This window comes from Trachemys scripta, chromosome 9 (genome assembly GCF_013100865.1).
Source record: "Trachemys scripta elegans isolate TJP31775 chromosome 9, CAS_Tse_1.0, whole genome shotgun sequence".
NCBI classification, from domain to species: domain Eukaryota; kingdom Metazoa; phylum Chordata; order Testudines; family Emydidae; genus Trachemys; species Trachemys scripta.
Genome location: NC_048306.1, coordinates 70,222,201 through 70,236,556, shown reverse-complemented (window position 1 = coordinate 70,236,556; position 14,356 = coordinate 70,222,201). Strand labels below are relative to the sequence as shown.

The 14,356-nt window shown below is 42.9% G+C and overlaps 1 protein-coding gene across 4 annotated transcripts in view; it reads left to right on the top strand.

The window, feature by feature from the left end:
• Positions 1–1,686: 1,686 nt before the first annotated feature.
• SPHKAP (SPHK1 interactor, AKAP domain containing) overlaps positions 1,687–14,356 on the top strand; it is a 111,520-nt gene continuing 98,850 nt past the window's right edge. For all 4 annotated transcript variants that reach the window (XM_034781617.1, XM_034781616.1, XM_034781614.1 and 1 more), the window contains exon 1: positions 1,687–1,796. In XM_034781617.1, coding sequence (XP_034637508.1) covers positions 1,765–1,796 — 32 coding nt within the window. In that variant the 5' untranslated portion in view covers positions 1,687–1,764. The remainder of the gene's footprint in view (positions 1,797–14,356) is intronic.

Sequence of the window (14,356 nt, the reverse complement as noted above, 5' to 3'; positions counted from 1 at the left end):
AAGAACAGGAGTACTTGTGGCACCTTAGAGACTAACAAATTTATTAGAGCATAAGCTTTCGTGGACTACAGCCCACTTCTTCGGATGCATAGTGGGCTGTAGTCCACGAAAGCTTATGCTCTAATAAATTTGTTAGTCTCTAAGGTGCCACAAGTACTCCTGTTCTTCTTTTTGCGGATACAGACTAACACGGCTGCTACTCTGAAACCTGTCTAATGATAAGGACAGTTAAGCACTGGAATTGGCTTTCAAAGGAGGTTGTGGAATCCCAGTCATTGGAGGTTTTTAAGAACAGGTAGACAAACCTTTCAGGAATTGTCTAGGTTTATTTGGTCCCTTCCAGCCCTACATTTCTGATTCTATGATCTAATGACTGAGATCTTCAAAGCAATCTAAGGGATTTATACTTGTATTTGGATAGTGTTCTGTGCCAGGATGCATGAGTGTTCAGATTTTTATAACAGACTAAGAGCAGCCACATTTGGACTCTACACAGTAGAATTCAGGAGTCGGTGGCCCAGTTTACTCTGCCAAGACTCAAATGCTCTTGCACTGGGACATGTTGAAGCCTGGATTCTTCTGGTCATGTAGGAGTAGTAGCATCTGTTGTCTATTTTAATTGTACTATTTGAGAAGATAGGGGACCGAAAGGTGGTAGGATCCAGAAGGATCAGTGTTTTTATGGTGTTTCCAACAGGGATGCATTGATGTCCTAAAACTGCAGTACCTGCACTTCCCTTTTTAAGTCTATTTCCCATGTTTGAGTTTGTGCTCAGAAAAATTAGCTGGATTGCAGAGGATCCTAGTACCAAATACCCATTTTTGCAATGCCAGCTTACAACAGAGTTTGGATATTTTGGTACATCAGGAGCTACTGTTTATTTAGTAGAATTTGGGGGGGACTGGAGTTAAAAATTGGCAAGCTTCAGAGATGTTATTTCCAATGCTACTGTTCTGAGATGTATCAGGGGGCAGCTTTATCTACAGGAGGAGGAACAGCTACTCCTGTTTTCACTTAGGCTAGGTCTACACTACCTGCCTGAATCGGCGGGTAGAAATCGATCTCTCGGGGATCGAATTATCGCGTCTCGTCGGGACGCGACAATCGATCCCCGAATCGACGCTCTTACTCCACCAGCGGAGGTGGGAGTAAGCGCCGTCGACGGGGAGCCGCGGAGTTCGATTTTGCCACTGTCCTCACAGCGGGCTAAGTCGGCTCCGAGAGGTCGAATTCCGCAACGCTATTCGCGTAGCTGAATTTGCGTATCTTAAATCGACCCCACCGGTAGTGAAGACCTGCCGTTAGATTGTACAGCTTGGGGCTGGGGGCAAGATACATGTGCCAGAGCTAGGATTTTTGTGGCACTGGCATGCCAGGATGCATGGAGGTCTGGAATCTTTTGGTGCAGTGAGAGCAACTCCATGGACTCTCTGACCTTGCCGTGAAAGTTGGGGCAGCAGCAGGGCCAAGGATCAGCAGGGTGCAGGTGCCGGATTCCGGTTTCCGTGGCACCAGGGCTCGGAATTTAGGGGGCAGTCGGGGTGGAATTCAGGGGGCCGGCCGGGGTCCAAACTCAGCGGGCTGCAGCGGCTCCGGCCTGCGCCCTTCTGCCGGGGCTGGGGGGAGGGAGCGTGGGGAGGAGCGAGGCAGAGGGCGGCGCGCGGCGCGTAGCCGGGCTAGAGCAGTGCGCCGGCAGCAGCGGAGCGCCCTGCGCCCTCGCTCTTCCCCTGGCACCGCCAGAGTCCGGGGCTCGTCTCCTCGCCATGGCCGGCCATTCTCTGCTGACCGTTCCCAGGTAGGAGCCGGGCTGTCCCCGCCCCTCAGGGCTCCAGCCCCCGAGCCAAAGGCGTTCCTGGGAGCGAGCCGGCTCCGGGGGGCAGCGGGAGGGGTGGTGGGACCGCGGGCAAGGAGCGAGCCGGGTGCGGAGGGGGAGCCCGGGCAGGTGGCTTGGGGCGCAGAGAGCTCCGGGGCAGGCGCCTCTCCTGCCTGCGGCGGAGCAGCCTTCGGTGAGGACACTGCGGAGCGAAGCGCTCGGGGAGCGCCCGTGTAAACGGGCTGCCGGGGCAAGGGCACTGGGAGCAGGCTAGTCAGTCAGTGAACGAGGAGGAGCGGGGTGCCCAGAGGGCTGTTAGGTGCCCCGTTAAGTACTGCCCAACACTCAGCCCCCTTGGCTTGTGGCGCTTCCTTACCTCCAGCACGAAGGGGGCTATGCGTGTAATTGTTCATAGGAACCTGTAACCACCCTCCCGCCGGTGACTCTCTCCAGAGAGCCCAGCAGAACGGCTGGCAGGTGCTCCGTGCCTTTCAAAAACTTTTGCTGTGAAAGGGCTCAGTAACCTTAATAATTATTAATAGCAAAGCCCTGAGGGAGCTCTGGTTCATAGAGGATTTAAAATCTCTCCCCCCTTTGCCAGCGCAACACTGCCTCTATAAAAATAGTAATACAAATATTGAAAATTATTAACTCTAAAGCAAGGATAGGGTATTAGGTTGGCTTTCTAGCAGAGAAAAAAATCTAACCGGGTGGTAGAGAAAGTGGGATTTCTGAGGAAGGTATAGTGGGACATTGGAAAATTACATTTCACCCTAAATATTCAGTGAGATGTAGGATTGTTTAACTAGCAGTTGTTTGCTTTTAATATATGCTTTCCAGCAAATTATCTCTCCCTTAGAACATGATTTTCAGCCCCTTGTTGTTGATTTCACTTTGGCACAATATCATTTCTCTAGTAGTAGTGTAAACTCAGTGCTATAAAATGAAATGGCAGCAGATTCTAGCATAGCTTTCATGCTGGTTATTTAAGAAAATAACAGGTTGGGGTAAAAACAGTAAAAAGGTATAGCATATAGCACTGTATATTAATCATGCATATGAATGCACTCAGTGTAACTATATGAAGCAGCCATAGTTACATTTGGGGATTTGTTTTTTAAACTAGTAATATTCTCAGATGTGGAGCTTTCTGCATTTATTTTACTAGTACACATCAGTCAGAAAAGCACTGCAGAAGTATTTTTTTTGAACAAAAAATCATTTTGTATATTGTGAAAATCATTGAAGTAAAACAATGATGTCTAGGGTTTTAAAGAGATAGACCAGATGATGCATAATTTAGAAAGAGCAAAATATGGGTAGAAATCACGGTATGCAAAAATGTTATTAAAATTGTATTTTAACATTGTACTTAGTATCTAACAGCATACTTTAAAATTTTTCTGAATACATTTATGTATATACAAATGAAGCCTAGAGATCAGGAAGATAAAAGGGCTTTTAAAAAAAAAGCTGTAAATGTAGTGGTTTTGGATTTAAGTTAAATGCTTTTTTATTTCTAATGTTTTAGGGGGCTTAAACACTGAACAGAAAATAAATGACAATCAGAATAAGATGGGGGTTTCTCAGGAAAGCAATAAAAAAAAGATGATATTCTAGAGGCTCTTTCATCTCTTCTCACTGGACAGTATGCGTGTGTGTCAACTACTCATTTTATAGTAATAGATCAAAATGCAAGTACAACACTTCTTGCTACTCTGAAACACTTCTTGGCTGTCTCAGTTCTATAGAGTGTTTTGTAGATAAGGCATTTTTGAACAGCTGATAAAAAGGAAATTCTCTCATTTACACTGAGAAAATTGATGCACAAAAGGAAAACATTAAGGGTTGTTACAACAGGCTTCTCAGGGTAATCTTCAAAATGCAGTTTACTTTTGCTTCTTGACTACAACATACAGACGAATATTTTGTTTAAATAGTGTAAAGTACATACTACTAGAGATAAACTCCTCTTGTGTTTTAGCAATGGATACAGTGGGGTTTTTTTGCCTCGAGTAAGGAGCTCTAAAAATAACTAAAATTAATGCTGATGTTAAGAGTGCCTACAGTTAAAAGAGGGGAAATACATGGTGATAACTGACATGTGGAAGGTGCTGAGTTATCTCAGCTTCCAGTGACTTTAATGAAAACAGTTGGTGAATAATAGTTGCAAAATCAGGGCTTTTGCCTTTATTTTATAAGGGAAGCCTGAAGAAAACACAGCTTGCTCATGTGTTTCTTATAACAAACCCCAAAAGAAGGGTGCTGCTTTGCTTGGCAACATACGATTTCCTGGCAAATTATTCAGTCTCCCCTCCCCCAACCTTATAAGTAACATCCCTGCTGCATTTTTTTAAGCCTGTGACTTGGCTGCCCTGAAGATATAGCCCTTCCTCTCCTCCATGAGAATGCAGTTGCAGGATCAGATCCTAAAATACACAAGTGAACTTAAAAAATAAACAAACCAACCATCTAAGTTTTCAAACATTAACTGAGATGTTTACACTCTACCCTCATAACCAAAATCTGTCTTAAATTGCAAGGGATTCATTCTAATGGCCAGAAGGGATCGTTAGATCAGTTACTCTGACGTCTTGTGTATCAGAGGCCATTAAATTTCACCAGTTACCCCTGTATTGAGTCTATTAACTTACCTTTAACTAAAGCATATCTTCCAGAAAGGAATCCAGTCTTGATCTGAAGACTACGATGTAGAATCTACCACTTACTTCCCTTGGTAGGTTGTTCTAAAGGTTAGTCACCCTCACTATTTAAAAAACCTGTGCTTAATTTCCAATTTGAATTTGTCTGGCTTCAGCTTCCAAACACTGATTCTTGTTATGCCTGTGTCATCTAGATTAAGGAGCCCTTTAGTACCCAATATATTCTGCCCATGAAGATATTTATACAGCATAAACAAGTCACCTCTTGACATCTTTTTTATGAAGTAGATTGAGCTTTAGGACTCACTCTAAAGCAGTTTTCTCCAGCCCTGAAATCAGTTGTGGCTCTTTTCTGCACCCTCTCCACTTTTTCAAACAACCTGTTTAAAATGTTGACACTGGAGTTGTATGCAGTATTACAATATCAATATCACCAGACCCATATGCAGAGGTGATTTTCACCACTCTGCTCCAACTCACTATAGCCCTGTTTATATGTACAAGGATCTCATTATTAGACCTTTTAGCTACAGCATCACACAGAGTTCATGTTCATTTATTTGTCTACTATGACTGCTAGATCTTTTTCAGAATCACTGCCTTCCAGGATGTAGTTCCCCTTTCTGTAGGCATTGCAAGCACCCCTTATTCCTAGATGTATGACCTTGCATTTGGTTGAATTAAAACTCATTGTTTGAATGGGCCCCATCTTACCAAGTGATCCAAATTGCTTTGTATGGCTGCCTTGTCATTATTTCACCAAGCTTGCGTCATCCACAAATTTTATATTTACTATCAGGTAGTGTAATTGATATGAGTGATGATTAATAGTGGCTTTAGTACTGATCCTTTGGAGCCCTACTAGGAACACCCCCATTTGAAGAGGATTCCACATTAATAACTACTTGAAAACAGTTAGCCACTTCTTACACCATTTAATGTGTGCTTTGATACTGTATAGTTCCAATGTTTTTAATCAGAACATCGTTTGGTACTAAGTCAAAGACCTTACAAAAGTTTAACTATATTACAATCAATGCAGTTATTGTTATTAACCAAAAAGTCAAAATCATGTTTAAACATGAAAGAATGAAAGGATATGAGATTTAAATAATTATACTCCTAACAGCTAGTCCATTATTTTACCCAATGTTGAGATCAAGCTAGTAACTCTGGTTATCTGGGTCATCTCACCTGACCTATATGAATACTGGCACAACAAATAGTCTTCTAGAATTTCCCCAGTATTCCAAGATTTAATAAAAATGAACATCAGTATGCCAGCAACCTCCTACACCAGCTCTTTTGAGCTCTTGGATGTGCATTATCCAGGGCTGCTGCTTTAAAAAACAATTATCTACCAGGAATAAGTATTACCACCATCCTTGGTTACTACTGGACTGGAAGGTACTTCATCATAACGTGATACAAGTCTTTCATCTTGTTTCTTTCCAAATACAGAACAGAAATATGTTGAATACTATGTCTTTTCTGCATCATTACTAGTTTTACCATCTCCATCTACTAATGGGCCTATACGGTGATAGAATATTTTGTTCCAAACATACTGAAATTCCTTATTGTCCTTAGCCCTGCGTTCACCCCCCCCCCCAAATGTCTTTAGATTCTCTTATCAATTTTCTATACTTCATTATTTCTAATTTAAATGGCTTGCTGTTGGTTTCATTCCCCCCCTACCCCACCCCATTTGTTGTATGTTGCTTCCTCCCCCCACTTGCTGCCTTCATTTCACCACTGAACCTGGATGGGCTTTTAGCCACATTTGTCCTCTTGCTTGATTGTGGAATTGTGCCTTTTTGGCCATCTAATAAACTCTTCTTTAAAAGCTCCTAATTTTCATCCCCATGTCTCTATCTAATGATTGGAAAAAGAATAAAGATTCATCCTTCAAATGTTTGATAAAGCCTAAGAAATGGAGTTTAAAAATGGAGTTAAGAAATGTACTTTAATAAAAAAACCATACACAAAACACATTGTAGTAAAGTCATTTAGAATCAGCTGCTGTAGTCCATAAGCAGGCAGATTCCCAGCTGGTGAAATTCACTACTGTGCAGAGAGACAGCACAAGACCTGTGCACTCTTAAGCTGTCCCACAAGTCTTCAAAATAAGGGTTAAGTAGAGTTTGGGTGTGCCTAAGCCCACTCATGCATTTACACTGGCTAGTAGTAGTAGGGTCAGGCTGGAGAATCTTGCCTACGTGCTCGGGGTTTTACTGATCGCCATATTTGGGGTCAGGAAGGAATTTTCCTCCAGGGTAGATTGGCAGAGGCCCTGGAGTTTTTTCGCCTTCCTCCGCAGCATGGGGCAGGGATCGCTAGCAGGAGGATTCTCTGCTATTTGAAGTCTCTAAGCCACAGGATTTGGGGACTTCAACAGCAGAGTCAAGGGAAAGGGTAGGGACAGCTTTGTGGCCTGCATCATGCGGGAGGTCAGACCAGATGATCATAATGGTCCCTTCTGACCTTAAAGTCTATGAGGAGACTATTCCAACAGTTTTTGTTTAGAGTTATTTTCTACCTTTTTTTTTTTTTTTTTTTTTTTTTAAACAACTTGCAGGACAGTTGAGATAATTGAACTGAGCACACTTTGTACTGCAAGTAAAGCTTCTTAATCAGAAGGACAGAGGATTTATACTGCATGTACTTGAATGACCACATATCCAGGGAGAACAAAAGCATTTAGGTTATAATAGGTACCTGTGTCACAAGGGTGTTGTGGGGATTAGTTAGCCTGTGGGCTCAATCCTTTAGCTGCTTCATCAGTGAAATTCTCCATGCAGGGAGTCAGCACAGGACCTGTGTGCTCCACTTAAGTCTGGAAAATGCAAGTGTAACTGTGCTGGCCCTCAACAGAAGCGTGACTTTCACCCCATTCATGTCCCTCCCATTGAAGTCAAAGGGTGTTCCAGGCACTGAGCAGGCCCAGAATGTGCCCATGCTTTGAAGATGCACTTTTTGAACATTTTTAGTCATAATTATGACTTCAAATGTTGTAAGCCAGCTGCTTTGTTTCACTGGTAGTGTAAAAATAATCTTCATAGGTTGTGTATGGAGTAGTTGCACAGAAGATCAGAGGGAAATTTTATATTAGAAGAGAAGAAACAGTTCTGCAGTGTATTCAGAATAGGTCCGAATCTCTCTTTCAATTTTACATGGTCTATATTTCAGTTCCTAGTGGAAAGGCATCAGATTAGTGGGGAAATGGTCTAACATGCCTAGAAATCAGCTTGTACATACACCCACACAGTTATATGCTACTATTGTCTTGTAGATGCGCCACCCTCTTAGTGCTGATGTAAGAAAGTTAATTGTACTACCGATGTTTACCTCCTCAGAATAAATTGTTCTAATGTTTATTAAAGGAAAAGACTGCTCTGCTAGTAACATCTGGATAGAAAGCTTGCAGTCTTTGCAAAGAACTCTGAAATACAACACAGCAGTCCCCCCAGCCCATAAAAAGTTGTTTCTTAGATTATCAGGAACTACAAAGTAGTAACAATGTAATTGTTATGGAGTTAGATTAAAAGGTCATATAATCTTTACCTCACATTATATACTCTGGTAATTATGAGTATTTGCACACTCACAGATCATAAATCAAGTGAAATTCAATGCAATGTTGTTCATTTGTTTTCAAAAGCAAGTACCATGTTTGAACTATGCCAGCAGTTTGAGTGGGGTTTCAATCTACTTGATGTGAAATTGATTAGCATTTTAAAGTAGTACAACCGTAGTAGCAGAGATTAATCAAGCCATCCAGTGTGTGTTATGGGTTGTTACATGTTAAACAATACTAAGACATGGGTTTGCATTCTATCATCAGTTTGTTTTGGTTTAAAGTAATGGAGATGGATTTTAAGTAAAATCATATTATGTAGTCTAAAGATATTTATATTTGTAACTGAATAAAATGGCTGTTTTTTGCTCTTAGAAGACATGACTTGTGAGCACCTTAGGATGGAGTGCTTAAAATACAGTACATTTTACATAGGGACTAATTATAATCTATACAAGAGTTTGACTATTTAAAAGAGACTTTAGAAGAAATGTATTTTTTAATTACAAAGAGGCCCGATTCCAATACCCTTTCCCACTGAGTGGCAAAGGTAGAGTCCCAGTGAAGTTGGGGGGTCAGGGAGTGAGGGTTATTCATGGAGTAAGGTAATACTAGTTGTGAATAAGGATTTGGGGATCTGGCCAAAGGAGGACCTTCCTAACTGAGGCATTTCCTCCCCGGCTCCATTTCATCTGGTTAAAAGTTAAAAAAAATTAAAAAAAAAGGGGGGGGGGAGAAATGTGTTAGTCATAAGGTCACATCTACATAGCATTTCTGAGCCAGCCAAGCAAGCCTCCCAGGCCAGTGGATAGACTTCAGCTAGTGGGGGCTCATGCTCATGCTCTAACAAGAGCTGTATACACATAACTTTGAAGTTGTGGCTTAGGCTGGAGCTTGGGCTCTGAACCACCAGCCCCTCCCCCTCAGGCTTCACAGCTCAGGCTACAGCTTCAAAGCACTGGCTACATAGCTAATGTTAGAGCACTAGCACCAGCCCCACTAACCCAGTCAGTCAACCCAGGCTGGGATGCCTGCTCCCATGGACTCCAAAATACTGCCTAGAAACCCTAAAAAGGCTGTTACAATGTCTCAGGCTGATGCTCACTAGTTGGTATATTAACAGGGCATTTCACAAGTAATTAGTGAATTATAGTCAGGAGTTCTTGTTATGACTTGGCTATGCAAGAGTGCCATGGGACTACTTGTGCAAGTACCACAGAACAGAAGTAAGGAAGAAGAATTGGGCTCTAGGTTCTGATCCCTGTAATTCTTATGCAGCCAAGATTCCCACCTGATTGCTCCATAACCTCTTGCTATCTAAGAGGTCTGGTTGGCATTCATCTTAATATACAAATTATATTCTACTCTCTTAGAGTAGAACAGTGTTCTTGTAACTCACTGAGTAGCTGAGTCATTCCTTTAAGGTATGAGAGCAGACCCTTTGCCCAATCAGTCTGACTAGCCAGGCTCAGGTATGCGGGAGACAAAAGGGGCAAATATCCACCAACCAAGCACGAAAACCAGTTTCACAGCTGCTTCATGAAACATACTGCAGCCTAGTGGCTGGAATAACTGCAGTTATCAAAACAAGCTTATGCTCTGGTACGAGGAGAGAAAGCGAGGATCTTTAGCTCCCGCTTCACCCAGGGCCGGCTCTAGGCACCAGCTTAACAAGCAGGTGCTTGGGGCAGCCAAGGGAGAGGGGCGGCATGTGTGGCAATTCGGGGGCGGCAGGTCCCTCACTCCCTCTAGGAGCGAAGGACCTGCCGCTGAACTGCCACCGCCGATCGCGGCTTTTTTTTTTTTTTGGCTTGGGGTGGCAGAAATGCTGGAACCGGCCCTGCCTTCACCTTGCACTGCTCCCAATTCATGCTGTGCATACTACCCAGAAAGTTCATTTTCAGCTGGGTTCCAGGAAGTAGAACTCCATGCACACTTCCCTCTTTATGCCACAGAAACAAGTTGTTTCTACTACTACTGGGCCTTTGAGGACACCGAATTTTCCCGATAATCTTTAATAAATTCAAGATCTCAATTATCTGACTACATACTGTTGGGTTTAGTGACCAGTACAGTTAGGAATAGTGAATTTTAGTGTTTTAGGAGCAAAATGGAGGATCGCTTTTACCAACAGTTTGTTGGCCCAGTTCTCCACTGCCTCCTCCCTCTATAGTCTTGGACAGCTGTGCAAAATTAGTGTAAATCACCATCAAATCAGGCTGCTAGTGTTTTCATGCCAACTTTGCTCTGGTCTGAAATAAACAGCAAGGCAGTAGAGGATCAGTCCATAGATGAAGGGGAACCCCAATACAAGGGAAGCATTAGAGAAGGAAAGCCAGTATTGCTGGGCTCTTGCTGTGGATGTGTGGGGTCTGGTGTAAAGGAAGTGAAGATGATCACATGGCTGAATGATAGTATGCTACCAAAGGGATGAATGAGCTGCCCTAACAGGGTGAGTAAAAGTTGTTCAGAGGTGATTTTAGAGCCTTGTTTGCTATAGAAAGCATCCCAGATTTTTGATCAATGATTAGTTAACTTCATATTGTCAACAATGAAAATGATTGAATGTGTGTTTTTCTAGGATATCAGAAGGGAAATGGAGCTTTATTCTTACAGAGGAACTAAAAGCACCACTCATGTAAATTTTTAAAATAAGATTTTCTGTGAGCAAGTGATGATAGAAAATAGTCTTTAACATCAAACTGATTCTTCCTATATAATTTAACTAATAGCTTAGTATAGTTTAGGAGCAGATCTCCATGTGGTCATAGAAATGGTCTCAGAGCACGTGGCACTTCTGAATATAAATTAGATGCAAACACTCAGTTTAGACCATATTACTTTATGATTTCTGATCTAAGTGAATGATATCAGCTCATGTCAGTTCATAATCACGAATACTATGAAAGGCATCCATCCACTGCTTGAGAGTCAGGTTGTCCTTCCTTAGGGCCAAATGTGCAGTTACATCTTCAGTGAGAATTGCACCCATGGAATTTGGCTCTCTCTGGAATCAAGATTAGTGGCTATTGCTTAATTAAGTGTAACACTGAAACAAAATCTTACAGCTAATCTTCTGTTCCCTCCAGCCTTAGATTTGTAACAGAGTTAGATACAGTGTAATCAGTGTGTGTTGGCTGATGTGATCAACTTTTAAGGTTGTACCTAATCAGAATAGGTGGTTTTATTTACCATTAGTAACTTGACTTATCTCTTCCCCTCCCACCCCCCCACCCCCGCCTCTGCCTCAAATGCTGTTAAGGATTTGGATCTCTCACCAATTTTATATTTGTGTGATTCCATTTACTTCCAGTAAAGTTACTGCTGACTTTATGCCACTGTAAGAGAAAGGGGATCAAGCCCTGTGTATAGAAACTGGGATAGGTTATCAGTAACTTAATTGATGTGAAAATATTAATGTATAGGATATTATCTTACCATATACGTGCCCTAAAGTTAATTGCACTGTAATTGGATATAGTGACTGGAGTAGAATTAAAGTTGTTTTCAGTTTCAATCACAGTGAACCTCTCTACAAGTGTTATGGTCATCCTGTGACAAAGGCGACTTCACTATAAGTGTGCCGTGTAAATCAGCTTTTAAAATTTGAAAGCTATGGAAATTGTGTGTTAAAACCAGAGTCAACTCAGGCACTATTTCTGATATCTTAATAGGAGTCAAACTTATTTTCTGTCTTTTAATAAAGGGACCAAGATCCAGGAGTGGGTAGAGCAAAGAATAAATTTAGCAGATAGCATTTTCTAGAACAGTGGTTTTCAAACTGCAGGTCGTGACCCAGTACTGGGTCATGGAATGTAAAGCACTGGGTTGCAACTCTGCCAACCAGGCAGTCAAGAGTCCCAGCGGCAGTGGTGCTGCCCACCTAAGGCAGGCTAGTCCCTACCTGTTCTGACACTGCACTGCGCCCCAGAAGCAGCCAGCAGCAGATCTGGCTCCCAAGTGGGGGGGGGGGCTCCGCATGCTGCCTCTGCCCCAAGCACTGGCTCCGCACTCCCATTGGCCGGTTCCCAGCCAATGGGAGCTGGGTGTGGTGCCTGTGGCTGAGAGCCATGCAGAGCCACATGTGGGCCTCTGCCTAGGAGACAGACCTGCTGTTGGCCACTTCCGGGGTGAAGCGCAGTCCACGCTGCCAGGACAGGCAGGAAGTCTGCCTTAGCACCCCCCTGTGCTGCTGACTGGGAGCCACCTGAAGTAAGCCTGCACCCCAATCCCCTGCCCCAGCCCCCCATCAAACCTGGAGCCCCTTCCTGCACCCCAAACCCCTCATCCCCAGCCCTACCCCAAAGCCTGCCCCCCCAGCCCAGAGCCCTGACCCCCTCCACACCCCAACCCTGAGCCCCCCAAAGCTGGAGCCCCTTCCTGCACCCCTGCCCCAGCCCAGTGCCCCCTCTCACACCCTAAACCCCTCATCCCCAGCTCCTTTGGGTCACGGGCATCAGTTTTCTTCAACTGGGTCTCCAGAAAAGAAGTTTGAAAACCACTGTTCTAGCCTTCTGTCCCTTTGATTAATTACACTGATGCTCTGCATCATGTAGCAAATTGCACTACATCATAGAGGTTTGATCAAAACAGGAACTGTGGTAACTTCCATTTTTAATGTTAATCAGATACAGATTTGCCATGCAGGAGATCAGTATCAGGTCTTGTAACTAGATAGTAAGTTCAACCAATTGTTTTGTGAAGATTTAAGTGAATTGCAAAAACCAACCCATATAGTGACCTCTGATATACGGAACTGAATGCTACTGAAGATTATGAATGAAGTCTCAATAAGCTTGTGAGAGATGTTTTCACACTTAATTTTGCACTGGATAGTACTGATTTCTGGAAAGGAGGGGAAAAAAGCTTGCTTAAAATCCAGCAGAATTAAAGCCGGATAGAATTCTAGGCAACTGGTCATCTGAACTTGTTTTAGCAGCATGGGCAGTTGTAGCTAATTTCAGAGGGTGTGCACCAATCTAGGTCAGAAGAAGCAGAGCAGAAGCCTGCTGATAAAAAGATCTTGGAACTCCAAGTATAAATTGTTGTAAGGTATAATCCTAGACCATACATTGCAGGGGTGGGGGAAGACATGGGTGGGCCAGATCCTGAAGTCCTTATGCATCCATAATACAATAGGAATCTCGTGGACTCCAGACTCATTGAAGTCAAGGCAGGCGGGATTTTGGATGGTCAGCAACTCCAGGAGCAGGCCCAGATGTGTCAGTTACTATTAACAGTCTTACAGTAGCAACTACAGGCTCCAGCTGAGATCAGTGACAGATTGTGCTAGGCACTGTGCAAAGAAGGAAGCACTCTGAAGAGCCTACAGTTTACAAAGGCAAGAGACTGGGGAATTAGCTAGATGCAGTATGGTTTTAAGTTAACACCTCAGAATAGACAACTTCAAAAATCTTTTAAAAAGTGGATACAATGTGCACTATTTACCATATGCTATGCCATGCCAGACAGACACATTCAGGGGCATAAGATTTGTTCAGTATTTAAGATGTTTGGAATAATGGGGTCAACAAATTGTTACCAGGCATTGCTCCTTCATCTGCCTTGTCATAGCTCTAGTAGTACACTGCTATCTCAATATAACATGACCTGATAACACGAATTCGGATCTAACATGGTAAAGCAGTGCTCCGGGGGGGGTGGGGCTGGGGCTGTGCACTCCGGTGGATCAAAGCAAGTTCAATATAATGCAGTTTCACCTATAACGCGGTAAGATTTTTTGGCTCCCGAGAACAGCATTATATCGAGGTAGAGGTGTAGTATTAGTAGAGTTTCATTGCTTGCAGATTTCCTAAATCTTTGCTCATCATTACATGATTATTTTCACTTGTACATTTTCCATATTTGCTTTCCTATGGTTATTTTATTTAACATTGAGCCCAGATCCTCATTTTGGATCAATTCCATGCTGTGTGTGAGGTTTTACTGTATGAAGTGGAGGATTCAGGCCCTGATCCTGCAAATATTTATGCACGTGCTTAAAGTTAAGTGTATGGGTAGCCCCACTGATTTTAATTTAATTTACTCACATGAGTAATTTAACATGTAACTAAATGTTTGCAGGATCAGGTCTTAGATTTATAATAAAGTCTGCATAGTCCATCCGTGGCACCCTGCCCCCCTACTTTTAACTCTCCCATCTCTCAGCGACAGCACTGGTGTTTTGTGAAGTCCACTATTGGACAGGAAAACTTAAAACAAAGTCGCTTCCTGGTAGCAATTGCTCAAGCACTTCTTGAATCTGGTCTCACTTCAACCAGTTTTATATTGGTATAACCCCA